The 20,993-nt window shown below is 34.3% G+C and overlaps 1 protein-coding gene and 1 pseudogene across 1 annotated transcript in view; one reads left to right on the top strand and one right to left on the bottom strand.

Annotated features, from left to right (window-relative positions):
* ST8SIA4 (ST8 alpha-N-acetyl-neuraminide alpha-2,8-sialyltransferase 4) overlaps positions 1-20,993 on the bottom strand; it is a 95,185-nt gene that overhangs the window by 66,613 nt on the left and 7,579 nt on the right. Inside the window, 1 exon segment of the mRNA XM_032845796.1 lies at positions 10,726-10,983. Coding sequence (XP_032701687.1) covers positions 10,726-10,983 — 258 coding nt within the window.
* On the top strand, positions 2,866-2,941 carry LOC116863997 (annotated as a pseudogene).

The following is a 20,993-nucleotide window of genomic DNA, read 5'->3' as shown; positions in this document are numbered from 1 at the left end:
TGAAATTTAAGTTTGGTCATGTCATTCCTCTACAGAGTGGCTTTACAGACTGTGGGCAAAATGAGCCCAATTTCCTTAGCGAGGCACCATGCACCCTGTGTTACCTGTTTCCCAGCCTCATACTCCAGCCTCACCTGGTTCCATTGGCCTACACAACCTTCTATTCCAGAATGCTGAAACCACCTGCAGACTGGAAAAGCCACTTTCTTCCATGCTCTGGCCCCTTTGTGTGTAATGGATACAGTTTGGACTTGGTCTCACTACCTTTTCTCTCCATTCTATATTTACTTTCTCAGTCAACTCAAGTGCTGCTTCTCTCAGGAAATCATCTTGAATTCAGCTTATGTCTCCTCTCCACCTCATTAGTAGTGCTTACGTCTCTGTATAACTCTAACAAAGCAATTTGCAATGTTATTAGTCATTACTTTATCTCCTTCACTAGACCATGATCATTTCAAACTTAGAGACTTCTTTTCCATTTTTGCAGCTCCAATTCCTCATAAGTAGATGGATAAGACTGAAGGAGTTAGTGAATAAATTATAAGAAAGATCAAAGTCATGCTATTTATCACTGAAATAATAGGTACTGAAAACCATTTAATTTTGGGGTAGATACTTTGGCCTTTTATCTATTTACAGATGACTTTGTTGAAAAATAGCAAATACTTTAAACCCAAAACTGAATTCTTATTTAGAAAAAAATCTGTGGGAGGACTGATCAACTGACCATTTGGTAATGCTCAACCAATGTCAGGAAATGATAATTTCCACAACATTATACATTAATATGAGTTATAGCATCTAAGCTTAGTTTATCATCTTACTCTGTCCTATGAGATGGATTTCATCACATTTTGCCTTCTCTAGTATCTTCCTTATAAAGTGCTCTTCCTGTTATTTTCTTTCCTTTTATTTATATATTATCATAGTCCTTTAATCTGTTAATGTGCTTATGCTTCTATGCCTCTAAGTATATTCCCCTTCTGTTTATAAGAACAATAAAACCCCAACAAGAATAAATAAGCCAACAAACTCAAAGGGCCTTTCTTGGACTATAGGATACATTGTAAATCCTTAACAGGGTGTAATGATTCTTTGTCATGTAATTCCAACATACCTCGACATTTCCCCTTCCATACTGTTTCTCATTATGAACCTAACAGTAGACTGATCCCAAACTCTATCTATCCCAAGACCATGGAAATTATTTGCCTTTATGCTTACTGGTCTCTGCCTTAGAGCCCTCTTTGCCACTTGTTGAATGATAAATCATCCATATGTACAATTATTTACTTATTTTTATTTGCCATGCTTATAAAATGCCTTGAAACATAAGCAACTGTTCATGTTTGGATAGATTCCTAGAACTAGAGTTAGTGAATAAAGAAATACACTACTTGTAAGGTTGGTAGACATTATCAGCCTATTTTTTGAATAGTTACATCAATTTACATAACAGCATTTCACAGGAGTGCCAATATCAACACAAGTTTGCACTTAATATTAAGAGTTTTAAAAATCCTTGCTAGATTTGCTAGATGAGAAATTGTAATTGTTTAAAATAATGAATTTTTAGAGAATGAGATAAGCATTTTAAGATAATGTTCTAAAACTTAAAATAGTTAACACTTATTTCCATTAAAAAAAAAAATCTCTTCTAGATAAAAATCTTCTCATCTGGTGGCGCCTGGGTGGCTCAGTGGGTTAAGCCTCTGTCTTCGGCTCAGGTCAGGATCTCAGGGTCCTGGGATTGAGCCCTCATCAGGCTCTCTGCTCAGAGGGGAGCCTGCTTCCCCCTCCCCCTTTGCCTGCCTCTCTGCCTACTTGTGATCTCTCTCTCTGTCAAATAAATAAATAAAATCTTTAAAAAAAATCTTCTCATCCAAGGAATTATATGGTTGGGGGAAAAAAGTTAGAGCTTTACTTCAGATCACAATCCATAATGAAGTCCATATTTGGCTTTAGGTTAAATTTTAAAAATCATAAGAAATTATAAATAATTATAATAAAATGGGAATTCTGATTCTTCCTTAGAAAATAAATTTTATGATTAATATCAATGGAAATCACAAAGGTAATTAGTTTTATATAAGCTATAAAATTTCATGAGTTCAAAATATGAATAAATATTAAGTAAAAACATGGAAGAAATTAAATGGAGTGAATATCGAATATGCAATGGAACTATCCCTAAAATAGTAAGTGGGTATTTTAATCAAAACAAACTTTTAAAAATCTTTCTAATGCTTTGGATCTGGCTCACTACTAGAAACTTCACTGTTTATAAGTTAACATTTGAGTTAAGGACAAACATATTCTCTGGGATAGTGAAGAGGAAACAATCAAGGTCATTTTTATGAACACACTGAAAAGCAGAAATATTTTTTTCTTTCCCAGAAAGAGTCTACTTTGCTATACGAATTAGCATTCATAGGTCAAGAGGATGATTTAAAGTTTGCCCTAAAATACCCACTGGTGGAGAATCAAGAATTGATTGAGTCATAAAATGCATTGTATCAGTCAAGGGAAGTCAATTCCTCCATTTTTTCTTTTTTGAAACATATTATCCCTTCTTTTAGGAAGCTAGATAATCATAAAATAATAAACATTTTTATCTTATTGCTTTAGTTTCCTGAAGAAATGTATGTCTTTACTATAGTTGTTCTTAATAATACATACTCAGATTTTACAGACACTCCTGAGAAGAGTTCCTGTCTCTTTGCATTCCATATTTTCTTTATGTTATTCAGTGTCAACTCTATACATATTTGATAAATTTGGAGAAAGTATACTTCTTGTTCATAACAGACAGTGAGAATTTACTTTTCTAGTCAATGGCCATGGCTATTAGGAAATGTAGTGACAATCGCTTCTTGGCCTTTTGGCTAAGATCAAGTGTAGTAAATGTAGTGACAAATTTAATTTTCAACTACGACACTTAAACAAGATGTGCATTAGTAGCATATGAAGCTTTATAGTTTATGCATTTCTTTATTATATTTTCCAAATAATACTTAGAAAAACATTTTGAAGTAATAGGCCTATATTATCATCATCACTGGACAGTGGAAAAATGATGTTTAGGTATTTATCCAATATTATGCTTCTATTAACTATCAGGAACCCAGCTCTTTGACACCCAGTATCTAGGGCATTTCACCATACTGCTCTTCATATTTCTGTATTTTCTTTTTAGTTGTAAGGGTTTAAAGACCTTTACTTATATATGACTCCTCTTACATATTACTTTTGCAATTCAGTGTATAATAATACATGCACACAAACCGCATTTTTCTTAAGTCCTACATTAATTTGTTCACTCTGTAAATAGCATAGACCTCAACATATCAATTTTGGTGCTAGATCCTGAAGACACAGGTTAAATAAACATACTGGGACTTCCAGCTTGCCTAGAGCTTAGCGTCCACATATACAGAGATGTCCAATACATCTCCAAACTTAATACATGTAAAAATCACCTGAGCACTGTGATCATTCCAATTTTAGTATATGTGCTGCCGAAGCGAGCACCTGAGCACTGTGATCAAATGCACATTCTGACTCAGCAGGTCTGGTACAAGTTCTAAGATTCTGTATTTTTTTTTTAAGATTTTATTTATTTATTTGACAGACAGAGATCACAAGTAGGCAGAGAAGCAGGAAGAGAGAGAGGTGGAGGCAGGCTCCCTGCGGAGCAGAGAGCCCGATGCAGGGCTCGATCCCAGGACCCTGGGATCATGACCTGAGCTGAAGGCAGAGGCTTAACCCACTGAGCCACCCAGGTGCCCCAAGATTCTGTATTTTTAACAAGCTTCCAACACTGGCAGTTCAGAACTACAATTTGAGTAGCCAGATTTACTTATATAAACATATACACAAACATAGGTAGGTAGATAATTTTAATTGATCTCTCCTTGCTAGTTTTGTATTTTTAGAAAAATATATGAACCAAAAAGGAAATTAGGAGGGAGCTGGTCAACCATGGCAGAAACTAAGGATGATGACCAAGAAAGGAGAAACCAAGCAAACAGAAGATGGTGATGTAGGCTGGAGGGAAGATGGGGACAGGATAGCACAGAGAAAAAGGAGGTACAAAGAAAAGTATAAATGAACAAAATTAAATTTGGAATTCCAACTAGCCCAAACAGAAAATGTGTTTTATAGTTCTTAGTTAACCATTTCTTTATCTCTTAAGTCATACTTGTGATTCCTAGTACCTCTGTTTAAGCACAGCAAGGAGCCCCAGATGATGGTTAAAAAATAACAGTTACCAGTTGCAACTGTTAATGAATTCCTTCCTCAGAGGATTCCACATAATGTCAAAGGTAGTACAGAGGCGGACCAAGTTTACTTTTATCAGAGTGGACATAGCCTCTCTTCTATGAAAAACAAGTAAAGATGGGTTGCCTGACATTTCCTATAATCACCAGATAACCCAGAAAAAGGAAAGAACACACTATCATTTTCCCACACCAAAGCGGGGTTGAGAAGATTACAGAAGATAGAATGAGGGTTTGTTCTCCATCATCTCTCATTATCAATATTAAGAAATACCTGAATATTTTTGTCATTAGAAAAATCACTATTGCTAAACTTATAAAATTCTTGAGCATAGACAGCACAAATATTAGAATGTACTATAACATAAATTCACATGGGAGTAAATTATCTGAAAAAATTGAAAAATAACTTCAGGAGAATTTAAAAGCACTTTAAATATTGTTTTCCAAAGTCCAAAACAATTTTCACTGCTTAGTGTTAAGATATACACTGTTATAATAATTTTACAACTACACAAAGTTTAAAAAAAGATTTAAAGGATACTTTTAAACAAATTGTTTTTGCTTAAAAGTAGCTTTCTAAACCTATTTTCCTTTGTCTATGATGATATGGAAATGATATATATTGTCTTCTAAACTCTAAATTCTTGAAATTCTACAGCATACTTTTAGGTATGTCCATGTGGAATAAACAGGACAGATATTTTGTAGAGCAATTCTATCACTTGTGGGCTCTGTGAGTAGGGGAATTGTAACAGTTTAGATGAAGAGATGTAGTTTATACAATAATCTCAGTTTCTAAATTAGTAAAGTAAAGCACAGAAAGAAGTCCAACTTCAATGAATATCATTACTGTGAACTCTGCTTGGACTTGAACTCTATACTGGGTAAGGCTTTTCCTATGCAGCACTGATTCTCTCTCTCCAACAGTTAGCAGATGTCAAGCCTCCCAAATACAAAATATAGACATTCATTTCAATAGGATAATTTCTCTAATGCTTACCAATTTTTAATATAGTGATGAAGAGTCTAGTGATATCCTTCTTCTTCATGGGATATTAAAAAGAGCTACTGGAATGAAATCTGGCTCAGAGAAAGTGCTATTCAGACTATCCCACAGATTGTGTGTAAAGTGTAAAAGTGGGCCAGGATACCCTACGATGCAACTATAGAAGAAGTCACAGGCTGTTTAGAGTGACTGGAATATTGTTCTGTATCTCGTAATGTGACTGAGTCTACTGATGGCTTAGCTGATTCTGTAAGGTATGTAATGCAGCTGTTTGGTATGTTCTGGTTAGTGTATGTCAGGCTGTCAGACAGTTCATGGCACTACACTAATGTCTTGTAATGCCCTATGGTATCTTCTTAGAATGTGTTGTGTGTGACATCCAAAGATTTGCTACCTATCTAGAGTTCTTCTGGAATATTTTAAAGACTTCATGTAAAGTTCTTAGTTTGAACAGTCTCATTCAGTACAGGAAGCATACCTCATATTTTCTTTCAAATATTTTCTATCATTCTGCATAATTTGAAGTACCAGTGCTGGCCAAAGACAAATATTTTAGATTTTATCATGTGTCTTTAAAAACTTCTCATTTCAGTGATTATTCCCGACCCCACAGAGACAGGCCTCCTGCAAGAAGGAATGTAATGTGAAGATAATCATTCTGTAATTGTACTCCACTCATGACTGGCCCATGGTTGGCACTCATAAAGTTGTGGGTTTTTTTCTTTTAAGATTTTATTTATTTATCTGACAGAGGGAGACACAGCAAGAGAGGGAACACAAGCAGGTGGAGTGGGAGAGGGAGAAGCAGGCTTCCCGCCGAGCAGGGAGCCCGATGGCAGGGCTCGATCACAGCACTCCGTGATCAGTACCTGAGCCAAAGACAGATGCCTAATGACTGAGCTACCCAGGCGCCCCTGGCATTCATAAAGTTTTGTTGCATGAATAAACTAACGTAGTAAATTACTAGTACTTTTGAGAAAATAATTTAATGTAATGACAATAAGAATAATACCAAACAAATGTATTTCAATGGGTAGAATTGTAGTTAATGTGGCACTTGAATGGGAGTAGAATTTGAGAGACTCATTTGTGAAGGCCTCTAAATTTCCTGGTTCTATAAATACTGGTATAAAGGAATGTTTCATAATTTTAAAATTACATATATTTTTCCTTCTTTGGTCTATACACAACATTAAAATAATGTTAGAAGTGTAACAGTAGCCAACTGAGTATTTGGAATGTCTTCTTTTTACTAATTAATAAAATAAAGCTATCATTAGGCCTAAAATTGTACTTCTCTTTTCTTAAAAATGCCCTAGATACAGATTTTATTTGAAAAGAAGAAGAGCTTATCCCAGACAGGAAAAGAGAATATTGGAGATAAAATTATACATCCCACAGAACATTCTTTCTGTATAGATCCCGGCCTGTGCCAACTCCATGGATGCAGAGGCACATAAAAGAAAGTCATAGTCTCCTCTGGTTTCAAGTGGCAGATTCAGAGAATTCAAAATGCCTATATCCAGAGAAGTAGGTCTAATGAATAATATTAAAATAATATTTCCCTTCCTGCCATTTGTGACAACATGGATTGAGCTTGAGGACACTCTGCTGAGTGAAGTCAGAGAAACACAAACACTGTATATTGCTTAATGTAGACTCTGTTACTTAAGAACATTTCCCTGTTATTTAAAAAAAATATATATATATAATGCATACACACACACATATATATAATGCATACACACATGTATATGCATATACACACATAGATTTTACAAATAAATTCAGCATTTAGTCAGTTATTAGAGAATCTAAACTAGGCTTTAACTTATTTTTCTATCTTTCTCTTACTTAAAATATCATATTGACCAGAGCTTTTATTTTGTGTAATGTCCACTGAAGCCAACATTTAATTTAATTGATTAATTCATGATACAAACTGCCACTAAAGGAGTCTATTTTTTAGGAGAGAAAAATGCTTGATATGTGTGTGTGTTTGTATTTATGAAAAGCTACCATTATATGTGCAAACACAAAAATAGGCACTTTTCACAGAATAATTTAAAAATACTTATGTGGGGGACTAAAAACAGCATTCTCCAAAATCATAGTCACAGGACAATATGCCACGTATATATGCCATGCCCTCTTTCCCCAATACTACAACTGCTTAGAAGAATAGATAATTGTTGAGATATAATAATGCATAGTACCTCATTATACAAAAAAGACAGCATTTTATTTCTATAAAGTCCTTTTGAAAAAACTAAAAATGAGGCTTAAAGTTTAATTAATGTGAAATGAAGATTTTCTCTACAAGTAATGCTTTGGTTTATTAAGTTAGAGGTCAGGTTGAATGTAATACCCGGATGAACCTGATCCTTGAGGGATCGCTAGACTAATTAGTGCCTTCTGCAAGCAGTTGCAGGCATGATGTACCTCTCTTAACAAACTTACTAACAGGAGAAGTGGAAAACAAATAAGCAACCTGGGAACACAAGCTATACACGCAATCAAATAACCAAAAGTATCTATAGATATGCAGATACAGACACAGTACATTTCTAAGCAGGTGAGAAACTTGAAAGGTTCTAAAGATTGTTACTAAAATTTGTAACAACTTCAACCAGGTTGATATGGATGGGAGACTATTGCAAGGACTGAGGCTCTGATGGAGTTTTACAGGAAAAATCCTTCACAGTGTTCTAGGGTAAAAGAGATGTATATAATAATGAATGGCCAAACATACGTGGGGAAGGAAAAGGTATTTAGCACATAGATGATGAGACAAAACTCCATGAGAAAGACAAGAGCTTTAGAAAGGACTGAAGTTTGGTATAATGATATGTCATTGAGGACTATTGGGTCTATGAGACTCAAATGAATGAACTCCCTAAATAGCTATGATACAACCAAGATTGTTTTCCTGCAGAGATTTTGTTTCTAATCATGAGTGGACTCTTGCTAAAGTTTTCCTTGTAAAATCAGAAGCCTAATCCTGGACTCTTGCTAAGTTTTCCTCATAAAATCAGAAACCTTATCCTAACCTAAAATCAGAAACATTTCCCAAATACATACTTTAATCTAAAATATTCCAGCTTCTATTTTTGGAAGCTAGTAAAACCCAGGAGGAAAGGAAAATAAAAATAATTATGGTGATAATTTTCATGTTTTCATTAAGATGATTTTCCTCATTTTTGAAGGGATTGGTCATTATTTCGTTCTTGTTAAATAAGTTTTAAAAATAATTATAGCTTAGAAAAGTATAAATAACTTCCTGAAGTTCTATTCCTAAAAACGCTCCACCATTTGCTCAATACCAATTTGTTCAAATACCCTTTGCTCAAATACCAGTAAGTGACTTGTAACAGATAGATAACAAAGTTCTGGAGATACAATGCATACCATAGTGATTATAGTGAATAATACTGTAATACATATTTCAAAGTTGCTAAAATACTAGGTCTTAATTTTTCTTATTATAAGAAAGAAGTGGTAATTATGTGAACTGACAGAAGTATTAAGACTACAGTCTTAATTTCAGAATCAGAAATGGGGCTGAACCTAGTAAGTTATATATAGATACCAAGGTTTAAGCTATATAGAGCCCAGGGTTAAAGCTTAGAGGGATATAAGAACAAGGAGTCAGTCACATGCAGATCCAGTATTAAACTTGAAAATTCTTTTCTTTACATTGGAATTAATTTCCGTTTCTGTAAAATCTTTACTTCATTTTTCCTGACCTCTGATTTTTAGTCTCTTCAGAAATTCTAGAAGCCTTGGTTTTTCTTTTTTTAAAAATATATATATATATTTTTAATTTGTCAGAGAGAGAGAGAGCACAAGCAGGGCAAATAGCAGGCAGAGGGAGAAGCAGACTCCCCACTGAGCAGAGAGCCTGTGGGACTCGATCCCAGGAGCCTGGGATCATGACCTGAGTTGAAAGCTGCCACTTAACCCACTGAGCCACCCAAGCATCCTAGCCTTCCTTAGTTTTTCTTCACAACTATCTTCACACAGACTTCAATGTTTGGAACTCATTACCTCCATTTCCAGTGTCATTCCCTAATTAAATATTTCCCTCCTTTTTGGAGACAATTTTGTTTGTACATCTACATGTTGACAGAGCCCCTCTCCCCCAACCACAACTCAGTCCAATCAATTTAAGAGTTCAGGTTTTTAAAGGCTCAGCTGGATCTACAATCAATCTTTGATCCTGCTTCCAACTGAGAAAAGGTAAAACAATAAAGTAAAATGTTCATAGTTACATTCATTGTTATTCACCTGGTAGTGTTCTATTATAATAATTTTTCATGGCTATTATTGTTTTATGGAAAAAAAATTGCCTATTTATGATTAAAACTTATATAATTAATTATATTTATTTTAAACACTATATTTCAAAATAGTTCATTCAAGATCTATACTTTCACAGGCTGACTGCCAACATAACCTCAAGACTCCAGACCATCAACAGAGGAAATCGGTATATCTTCCTGTGTATCTTCACATTGAACCATTTCATATTTCAACATACATACTTCATTCAGCAAATTTTCCTGAAGAACTAAAACAAGCCAAAACATATGTCTCGATGCATGAACTGGAAATGGAAAGCTAATATCTATGTTGTCATCACAATCCCATTTCTATTGCTGTGTTTCTTTCAGTTCATCTAAAGTTAACCAAACACATGACTCATCAAACATCTGCTGACCATCAATGAAAAACAGGTATGTTTAGTTATGTGAGAAAACTCAAAAACCAAAATATACAAATACCACATATAAAGAATAATGCAGGTAATCTGGTGCAAGATATCAAATGTAAACTTGTTTATATACTTTTTAAAAATTTTATAAACTTGTCATATTCTTAGAATCCGATAAATAATTGTCATTTAAAGGGTAAAATTACTTATATCTATTACATCATTACACAGAAATGTTCAAATATAATTTATTGTATGTAAAAAGGATTACAAATATAATCAATTAAGTGGATTAAATGAATTAATCCATTCACCAATATAAAAATTAACTATTAATCAACTAATAAATAACCATTAACTATATTAGTGAATGAATTAACATTAAATTAATGGACATAAGGAAAAACTATTAATAAAAGTCATTTTCCTGTGTATTAAATCTAATATAATTATCATTTGGCAAAAAAAAGCTATTGTGAATCTTACTGCTATAATAAAATACAATAATTTCCTTTCTTTTCGGTGATACAATAATTTTAATTTTATATCCCAGGGTAAATGTAAATTTGGATACTACACAGAAAAACTTATCATAAATAAGTATTTGAACTTTCAATAATCCTTAACATTAATATTAGAATTATACTTTTCTGTCAGTTTTCTACACCTCAGTAAAACATCTTTGAAGAAACTATAATCTTTAAGAACAGAAGAATGCTCACCTTATTACAAAGTTGTGACTGTCAATCTCCTTTCCACATTCACTATCTAGCAGAATGCCAGAATTTCCAACAACTGCACAGGTCTTAAACCTGCGATTTTTCATTGGTGAGACTTCAGGTAGGAGGCTGTGAAGATCCTGAGAAATATTTAATGTCCTGCGCCTGTCTAGCACATAGTGTATGACATCACCAGGCTTAAAACTGCTCTTGACCACTGAGACATCTCTTTCCGCATCTAGGAAACGAAGAATATTCTTCCTATATTGAAATACAAGCGAAGTTTTCCATTAATGACAACATATCCAAGAGATGGTACTATCATATACAAAATAAGATATGAGAAAACGTAAACTGAACACTACTAATCTTAAATTGTTAGGTGGTACTTAAACCAACCAATTAAATAGATTCTACTGATACTGAATTTGTTTTTAAAAAATCACTTGCATAGAGTTTCTCAACGATTGGTAAATAAATATAGTATATAGTATATACATCTATTTATAGAGAAAAAAAGATACAGAAAATATATTTGGGTATAGCCACTGTGGAAAACAGTATGGAAGTTCCTCAAAAAATTAAAAACAGAACTATCTTACAACCCAACAATCACATGACCAAGTATTTACCCAAAGGATACAAAAATACTGATTCATAGGGGTGCATACACCCCAAAGGTTATAGCAGCACTGTTAGAAATAGTGAAATTATGGAAAGAGCCCAAATGTCCATCAGCTGATGAATGGATAAAGAATGGATAACGAGATGTGATATATACACTCAGCCATCAAAAAGAATGAAATCTTGCCATTTGCAGCAATGTGGATGGAGCTGGAGTATGTTATGCTAAGCAAAATCCGTCAGATTCTATTTTAAACACTATATTTCAAAATAGTTCATTCAAGATCTATATTTTCACAGGCTGACTGCCAACATAACCTCAAGACTCCAGACCATCAACAGAGGAAATCGGTATATCTTCCTGTGTATCTTCACATTGAACCATTTCATATTTCAACATACATACTTCATTCAGCAAATTTTCCTGAAGAACTAAAACAAATAGCATACGATTTCACTTCTATGTGGAATTTAAGAAACAAAACAGATGAACATAGGGGAAGAGAAAAAAAGAAAAAAAGAGAGACTCTTAACTATAGAACAAACTGAGGGTTGCTGGAAGGAAGGTGGACAGGAGATGGGCTAAATGCGTGATGGGTATTAAGGAGGGCACTGATTGTGATGAGCACTGGGTATTACATCTAAGTGATGAATCACTAAATTCTACTCCTGAAACCAGGATTATACTATATGTTAACTAACAAGAATTAAAATAAAAACCTGAAGAAAAAAAACAAGAAAAATTAGTTTATTAAATAAAATGAAAACACCATGATTTGGCTTTGTATAACTAGATATTCTGCTAGCTTTAATTAATTCTCTATAATAATTTTGTTTTGTTTAATATTGTCTAGTTAAGGTAAATAGAAATAATTCAAAGTGGTTTGGAATCATATCTTACTTAATTCTATTAAAAGGATTAAATTTCCTAATAAATTTATATACATTAATCCAAATCATGTGTATATTATAATTATATTATAATTATTTGAAGAAGAGTTAAAACTATGCTATCTGAAAGTTTCCTTTGAAGCTCAAGAATCCAGGAAGAAAAATGGGTATGTTAGAGGAAAAAAAATGGATAGACAGAACACCACACTATGGCTGGCAGAGACAGCTAATATTTCCTTAGTGTGTTCTTCCTTCCAGTCTTCCTTTTAGTATTTGTATCTTCTAAGTTCTACTGAGGCACATGAATCTTCAACCAGAAAATTTCCAAGTTTACAAACCCAAGTGCATGTGGGTTTGGTCATGTGAGTTTTCTTACATGGGATATGAGTAGATCATGTGCATGGCTATACAAGAGAGAAATAAAGCTCCAACTTGTTTGAACCATAGTATTTTAAAATATCACTCTCTTTTGCTATGGAAGCTTAGCCTATCCCACACATAATAAAAAGAAACCAATAACAGATGTGAGATGTTGTATAAACAAGTAGGTAAATGCTAAGTTAGATGGTGAAAAATGAAAATAAAGATATAGCTAGTTAGAAAGCTAGTGACCTTGGCATTATATAGCAAAGCACTTGATAAAATGATTGTCTGAAGTAATTTGGCAGTCAAATCCTATATCTAATAAGCCTGTTGTTCTTGGAGACATGGTTAAAAAGTGTTTGTATGCTGTTTCATGTTAGTTGCCCCTTCTAGCAAGGCACTAAAAAAAGCGAAGTCAGGAATGAAACAGCCAAGTTGTGGGCTCAGAAGGATAGGAATGTCTCTGGCAATAAATGGCGTGTATGTAAACTGTGTGAAAGTGTGGAAACTAAGGCCTCCAAAGTGTTTTTAATACCCCAGTTAGCAAGAGATAAAACTATAGTTCAGAGCCGTTGCAGGAGCAAGAGTCATTGCCTTCCCACCGAAGTTTATAGATTCAAATAAGTTAGGAGGAAAATGAAGGGAGAAAAGGGTTAGGCTAGAACAGGGAGAGTCAGAGACTGAAGAACTATTCAGGTGAAATTTTTGGGTGCAGTTATTTATACCAGTAATTAAGTACAAGGAAATGGCCCAGGAGCCTACTAAGTTTTCGAGGGAATTATATAGCCAAAGAAACTATGAGCCTGCCCACAGAAGTCTGAGACCACCTCATTCTCCAGCTACCAAACACACACCAGCTAGAAGCAATCTGGGAAAACCCTCTCCAGACTGGAGATTGGATATTATTTACTGAAGTGCTCTTATTGCAAGCTTGTATTTCCAGAGTGCTAAAAACAATACCATTATTACAACGTTTAAGATATGACAGACATCGTTTCCTTTAGTGCTGTTACTGTTTAAGCTCTATCACATTCATAAATTTTAGTACTGAGCACAATATGACCTACTCTCATTATTCCACCAAAAGGGCAATTCTCCCAGTCCCAGGTACAAGCCAGAAACATGGCTAGCAAGAAGAGATGGAAAATAACTCAAATATTTCTTTTTTGTTTATTTTGGTTTGCTTTAAATAGGTCCCAGTTTAATTTGTAGTCTTATTAGAAAACCAGTTGGCTGAAAACTTTGGCCAGGTTTGATACATAAGGGATACATCCATTAACTCTCATAAGGGATACATAAGGGATACATCCATTAACTCTCTGGAAAAGAAAATATTTTTTTGAATTTTTTTCTTCAATCAGAATATCAGGTTCGTTAAGTAGAATTTATATAGGAAAGCTTGTGTAAGTGCCTACAAATGAAATTTAAAAATTAATAGTAATGCGGGGCGCCTGGGTGGCTCGGTGGGTTAAAGCCTCTGCCTTCGGCTCAGGTCATGGTCCCAGGGTCCTGGGATCGATCCCCTCGTCGGGCTCTCTGCTCCGCAGGGAGCCTGCTTCCTCCCCTCTCTCTCTGCCTGCCTCTCTGCCTACTTGTGATCTCTCTGTCAAATAAATAAATAAAATCTTTAAAAAAAATAATAGTAATGCTATCAGGTACCATAACAGTTCATCTTAACAAAGTACAGATTACATATGAAGACAATTGCCAGGGAAATCAACAACTTTCAGGTGTATGAATAGCAGAAAACTGACAAGTCTTGCCTTATGGTAAGCACATTTAGTTCTTCACAAAAGTTAAGCAGCACCAGGAACAGCAATCCATAGAAACTTCTGTATCTACTTAATAACTACCATTTGTTTGGAGGAAAAAATTTAGTAATGCCTGACACCTGTATTTCACAAAATAATCTCATTTCCTGTGGAAATGACAAGGCTGGCTCTAAAATAAAAATTGCACGGATGTGGTCAAATCACCAAACTAGCTGGTATTATCATTTTCCTTTGAACATGGTTTAAAGGGTGGGTTGTAGATATTTGAAGATGTAACTTGCAAGTAGTGAAATGTTTACAAGTATGAAGAGAATAGAGCAGAGATTCAGATTTGAAAGAAGACTCTTTAACCTGGAAATCCAAAAGGGAAAATCCCTTTATTCACAAAACAAGTTAACACTTCTATGCTTGTCAACTGATGGTACAAGGGACTTTCCAATAATAGCATCTTTGCTGTCTTACAAAAATTTAGCAGCAAAATATTTTAAACACAGGTCTTCTACATTCCTAAGTATAACAGAACATCTTTAATGTGTTCACTCTTAGTGAAAACTGATACTAAAAAAAAAAGTGGACAGTAAGAGTTCAGCGAAATTTCAGGGACACGTGGGGGGGCTCAGTTCACTAAGTGTCTGCCTTAGGCTCAGGTCAAGATACCAGGGTCCAGGGATTGAGCCCTGTATAGGGCTCCCTACTCAGTGGGGAGCCTGCTTCTCCCTCTCCCTGTGCTCCTCCCTGGGCTCATGCTCTCTCTTTCTCTCTCTCAAATAAATAAATAAAATCCTTAAAAAGAAAAAAAGAAGTTCAGCAAAATTTCTAAAGATACCACATTGCCTAACTCTTGAGATAAATGACATAATTATTAAATGCAGATAATACTATGTGTTCTTCCAATATTGTTTTTATAGGCTCAATGATTGTTTATTCTGTCAGAGCAGTATCTGCATTTTTAAACTGAAGGAAGGGTGAAAGGAAACCTTGAATGTCTCCAGTATGTTCTTTTTCTTATACTGAACTAAACTTTTAGTTTCCATGTTAGGGCTTACATCTATGCATGGAATATTATTTGAGCTAAGATTCCTGGTGTAAGATTCAAGGAAAACTGAAAATAATTACAATGAGTGAGCAATATTGTGGCTTCAATGCTTAACATTTTTTTTTGGAAACAGTAAGGAAAGGTTAGGGTCTTTTTTTTTTTCATCCCTAACAAGCTGTAGTAATTTTTTTATTTTATTTTTTAAAGAATTTTAGTTATTGGGGCGCCTGGGTGGCTCAGTGGGTTAAAGTCTCTGCCTTCGGCTCTGGTCATGATCCCAGGGTCCTGGGATCGAGCCCCGCATTGGGCTCCCTGCTAATAAGCAGTGAGCCCGCTTCCCGCCCCCGCCCTCTGCCTACTTGTGATCTCTGTCAAATAAATAAATAAATAATCTTAAAAAAAAAAAAGAATTTAGTTATTAAATTGAGAGATAGATAGAAAACATGCACAGCATGGGAAAGGGGAAAGGAAGAGGAAGAGGGACAAGCAGACTTCTTGCTGAGCCCAGAGCCCAACTCAGACTAGATCTTAGGAACCCTGGGATCATGACCTGAGACCAAGGCAGACACCTAACGAACTGAGCCACTGAGGGACCGCTAGGCATTTTTTAGATTATACATGTAATGGACTATAAAAAGTTCTGTAGATTTGTTTAGTTGTTATTCACACTGTAGGCATATGAAAAAAAGAAAACTAGTGCTTAAATATAATTAACTAAATGTCATTGGAAGCATGAAAAACTTTCAGTGAACTGAATAATATTTTCAGTATCACCAAGAAGAACATATATGCTTTTGCTCAGATAACTGACATAAGTGAAGAGAGTAAACAAAATTATTTCAAAATGAGAGATAGGAAATTCAATTTAATTTCTGGGTTCTAAAGAAACATGAATCAACCAAAGCTAAAGTTTAATATTCAGGCTGTCTCAGTACTAGTTTTCCTGATAAGGGATCAAGTCATTTCCAGATATTTAAAGCAAGGGGTTGTGTTTTCTGTGTGTGACTGAAAAGAGCAACAACAAAAAGAAGGATCCGTTATCGGTCTTTAACTGTCATTCTGTGGGCATAAAGTAACTTTTGAAACCCTATTAATAAGCAAAAATCTAAATTCAGCAAATGTTTTAAGGTTAAAGATAACTGAAAGAATCTGAAAATATGTTTCACTTTCAGTGAGACTAAAAATCTTAGTCATAAAGATTATTTTTTGTTAGGCAATGCTGGTTTAAACTGAAAGGCTGGTTGAGACTGTTCAACTGACAGGAACAGATTCTATACAGAAACTTTTCAACTGAATTTTCAACTAGAACTTCCCTTTCAACATCACACATCACTTGAAATAGCAGCTGCAGAGTTCCAGAGAATTAATTTACTAAACATTGTTTTCACTTGTGAAATGTTAAATATAGCTAACCTATCACCAGGTGCCACTCTTTCTTCTCTGTAGGTTTCTTGTCAACAACAAGCATACGTGCTGCGGCAACTAAAATTTAATCTAAATGACACTGTTGACTCCATCAGCGAGCATTGTTAAGACAAATCTTACAGCTGGAATGCATCACAAGTTGAGAAGCAAACTGGGTTCTGATACGTATATGAGGAATCAGGTTTTGCAAACTTTGGACTTTAGACAAAAATGGCCGAATCAATTCAATTGTTACTAACGTGGTTTACTAAAAAGAAATTTAAAAAGGTTTAAGAAGTGCCGAGCGTTTCATTACGCCTACAAAAAAGCAGAGAGAACACACAATTTTTTTGTCTCAAAGATTATTTTCGCAAGGCAACATTCTTCAAAGCACTGGAAGAACATAACCTGTAGCTTGTTAGGGCTTCTGAGCTTAGGGTCCCAGCTGTTACAGAAAGATATTCTAGTATCAAAGAAAAATCCTACGCAGCCCAATGAAAAGGCAAAATGGTCTCAAAATGCTTGAAGAAAAGCATTTCTTTTAGTTTAATTTACTCCGCAGAAGGCCATTTGATTATTTGACCCAGAATTCAGTAGTACTGAATGAATAATATATTTTATTATTTTGGAGCAGAAAAACTCTCCACTCTGTGTACTTCATAAGGCTACTTTTTTAGGATTAACATAGAGTCCTCCAAGAAATTTGTTTCCTGGTAAGAGCTTTGGTTCTAGTTAGGCCTAGCTCTGAAGCTTGACTCTGCCACTAACAAGTTATGTGACCCAAGATGGTTCTCCTCTGGCTACTTACTGAACAAAGTAAGTAGAGGAATTGCATGTGGACCTTTCTTCAAAGTAAATCCATGCCTGCAACAGCAAGTTCTTTTTGGTAGGTACGCATATATAAATTCGCGATTATGTTTAATTAACCTGCAAGTTTGATCTGTTTAAAAACCTTGACAGGTGATGACACTGACTCGAAAATACTCTAATTATGATGTGTACTGATGAGTAGCTGAGCTCATACAACTCTATGCGTCCACATTTGGTATTTTTTTTTATTTTTTAAATTTAACTTTTTTCAGTGTTCCAAATAAACAATGAATTTTGGAACATATTTGGTATTTTAATTCCTTAGGTTTCTATTCAATATATGAAGAATGAGGGGGAAAAAAGATAAATAACCTAAAGATGGGGAAGAAAGGGTGAAGTCACAAGTGTTGGACAAGACCAAATACTCTCTTTGTACAATGTTTATAGATTTAGTCACAAACATCTGATGCATCTTAAATATATTATTTCTTTTTTTTTTTAATTTTATTTATTTAGCTGACAGAGAGAAAAAGAGAGAGAGCACAAGCAGGAGCAGCAGAAGAGGGAGAAGAAGGCTTCCCGCTGAGCAGGGAGCCCGATCTGGGGGCTAGATCTCAGGACCCTGGGATCATGACCTGAATCAAAGGCAAATATTCAACTGGACTGAGCCACCCAGAAGCCACAGGTATGTCATTTCTTAGCTTACAGTAACAAAGAACAAACTACTAGCAGTAAAATCAAGTCCTTAACCAAGGTAATTATTTTAATTGTGAAGTTGGTTGTGGAATGAATAAACTCTTCTAAATCGTTGATGAATTTCCAAAGCACAATGAAGGTGGAACCACCTCTCTCAAAAAACTCCCCAGAGGCACGGATGCTTGATAAACATACATGAATTAATTCTTGATGTGTTTACGAAAGTACCAGAGTATATATAGGACTGAAAAAATTAGTAATAAGAAAAAAATTATTTCTACAAATGTAGGGAAAAACAACTTATCATCAGTGACTGTTTCACATGTTAATGCAAATAGATAAATAATTTATTAAGAATGTCACAAGAGCATTATAAGTTTAATGAGATTTTTAAAATGAGCAAGATTTGTAAGCATGGTTTAATCATGTAAGATCAAAAATGATTAGTTGTAGTATCTTAATCAAAACTTCAAAGTAGAATTTTAAAAAAACTTGTAAAATATGCTGACATCCACTCACAGAGACCAAGTAATGTGGTTCTTCATAAATGTTATAGATGTGGGGAAGAAATAAAGAAAGATAATAATCCAAATTAGTTTATGGTAAGTTTCTGGCATGAAAAACAAGAGCTAAGCTAACAATCGGACATTTTCACATACTAAATTTTTTATAACAGATGTCAAGCTGATAAATACAAGTCACTAATGCTATAGGCAATTTTAATTTTTATGAACTGTTTTCATGTTGTACAATAAAAGTTTTGCAAATTTATTATTTCCTTGTAAGTAAGTGACAATTTTGTATGTGTTATTCAATGTTTGCTCAATGTTTTATTGTTTACTTCTTTCTCACTTAAGAAGAATCATGTGAAGAGAGTACTAACATTTCATACATATTATCATCTGTTATAATTGAAAACAGATCACCTTCACAGATATGAATGCAATCTTCATTAATTTGTAAAACTCCAAGAATGATTTGCTTGGCTCAATTTATGTTTAATACCCTTAGCTTGAATATATTAAAAATAGCAGAATGTACCTCTGTAGCCTCATTTTTGTATAGTTACTAGGAAGGCATGGCCATATATATTAATTAAATTATTGCTAATTACTTTTTGAGTTTACTTATTAGACTTTACCTTATCTAATATTTAGATATATTAATTAAACTATTAATATTTCTTAATTTACTTTACTTTCTTCCATTACGTTCCTTTACCTGATCTATACTGCCTTACCTAATTGGCTCACTTCTTGCCAAATCTTTCAGTTTGAAAGTTCCTTTTAAGACAGCCTTATAGATCAAAAATTTCCCTTTTAAATCACCCGTATTTCTCTCTTTCCAATATCTACCTCCAAGAAATGTGAATCCTTATTCTGTTCTAAACTAAACCAAGCTTGTATTTATGACCTCATGTACTCCCATATTCTGTAGCTTTTCTCTCATAATTATCTCTTTTAGGGTTTCTAAATTCAAATGTGTATTTAGGGAAGTGAGATAGTGAGGAAGATAATATGTGTCAAGAAAGAAGGGAACCCCAGGTGGAAAAATGTTAAGCTGCAGGGATCATGGGTAGAGCTGACCTCAGCCAACTAGTCCTCAGAAGGCATACAGGTCCAGAGTTGTCAAATTTTTCACTTTCTTAAGAGTATAGAGAAAGTTTTCTTTTATAAGGAATCTCCTAATTTTAACTTTAATCCTGGTTTTAAGGGTTTTTATTTATCCAGTTGAAATAAATCTTGTTTACTGACCATATTCTATCCAAAAGACACCAATTTATAAACTCCGTCTTTAGACCCTACTCATCTCCTCATTCTTGTACTCTGCCTACAAATACACAAAATTTCTCATAACTAAAAGCAACCAAGTACACACTATTTGATATTGCCACAGTCTGATTCCTGTTTCCCATTCCAGCCACTTCCAAAGCTTCAAAACAAACGAATTTCTGCATTTCCCTGGCACCCATCTTTTTAAAAAATTTCCAGTCTTTCAAGTGTATTTCCACATGGAGTGAGTGTCTTTGCCACAAAGCATTTTAGGAACTGCAATGCATACTCTGAAGATGAGTATTAGCGGACTCTTCCTTCAAGTTGCTCATGATCTACATTACATGTAGGTATGATCCAAGAAATGAGTAGACAGAAACACAGACAAACAGATCAACGGCTTATCCTTGTAACCACTTACAAAATCTGGGCAGTAATGTTTGTTCATTGAATAAGTAGCCTTTTGCCAATATGAAATTGCAGTGATTTTTTATATAAAGGATAGTTCTTCGAGTTTAATTTACTGAAATGCTCTGATTTAAACATATCAACCAATATAGCAATATAGGTATAGGAAAACATGATGTGTTTGCATCCTCCATGCTCAGGAAGGTCTGACCCTAAACTTATTAGTTGTAGAATTGTACTAGAATTAAATAAGACATAATAGATACATGCAGGCATGGAGTTTGATTTCAAGAGCTTGTTTTAGGCAAAATGCCAAAATCTTACAAAGAATAAAGCAGTACTCAAGAAAATGTATTTTCTGACTTTTGCCAATTTAGGATATAATTATTGAGACTTTTATTACAGGAACTCACACGGAAATACACATTTATACAGTAAATAAAATTTATTTAGAATAGTCAGCAAAATAGGAGTTGAACTGGTTCTACTTTCACC

Source organism: Lontra canadensis, unplaced genomic scaffold (genome assembly GCF_010015895.1).
Source record: "Lontra canadensis isolate GAN:19392208 unplaced genomic scaffold, GSC_riverotter_1.0 scaffold4, whole genome shotgun sequence".
NCBI classification, from domain to species: domain Eukaryota; kingdom Metazoa; phylum Chordata; class Mammalia; order Carnivora; family Mustelidae; genus Lontra; species Lontra canadensis.
The sequence above is the reverse complement of the archived record's forward strand: the minus strand, read 5'-3'. Positions and strand labels throughout refer to the sequence as shown.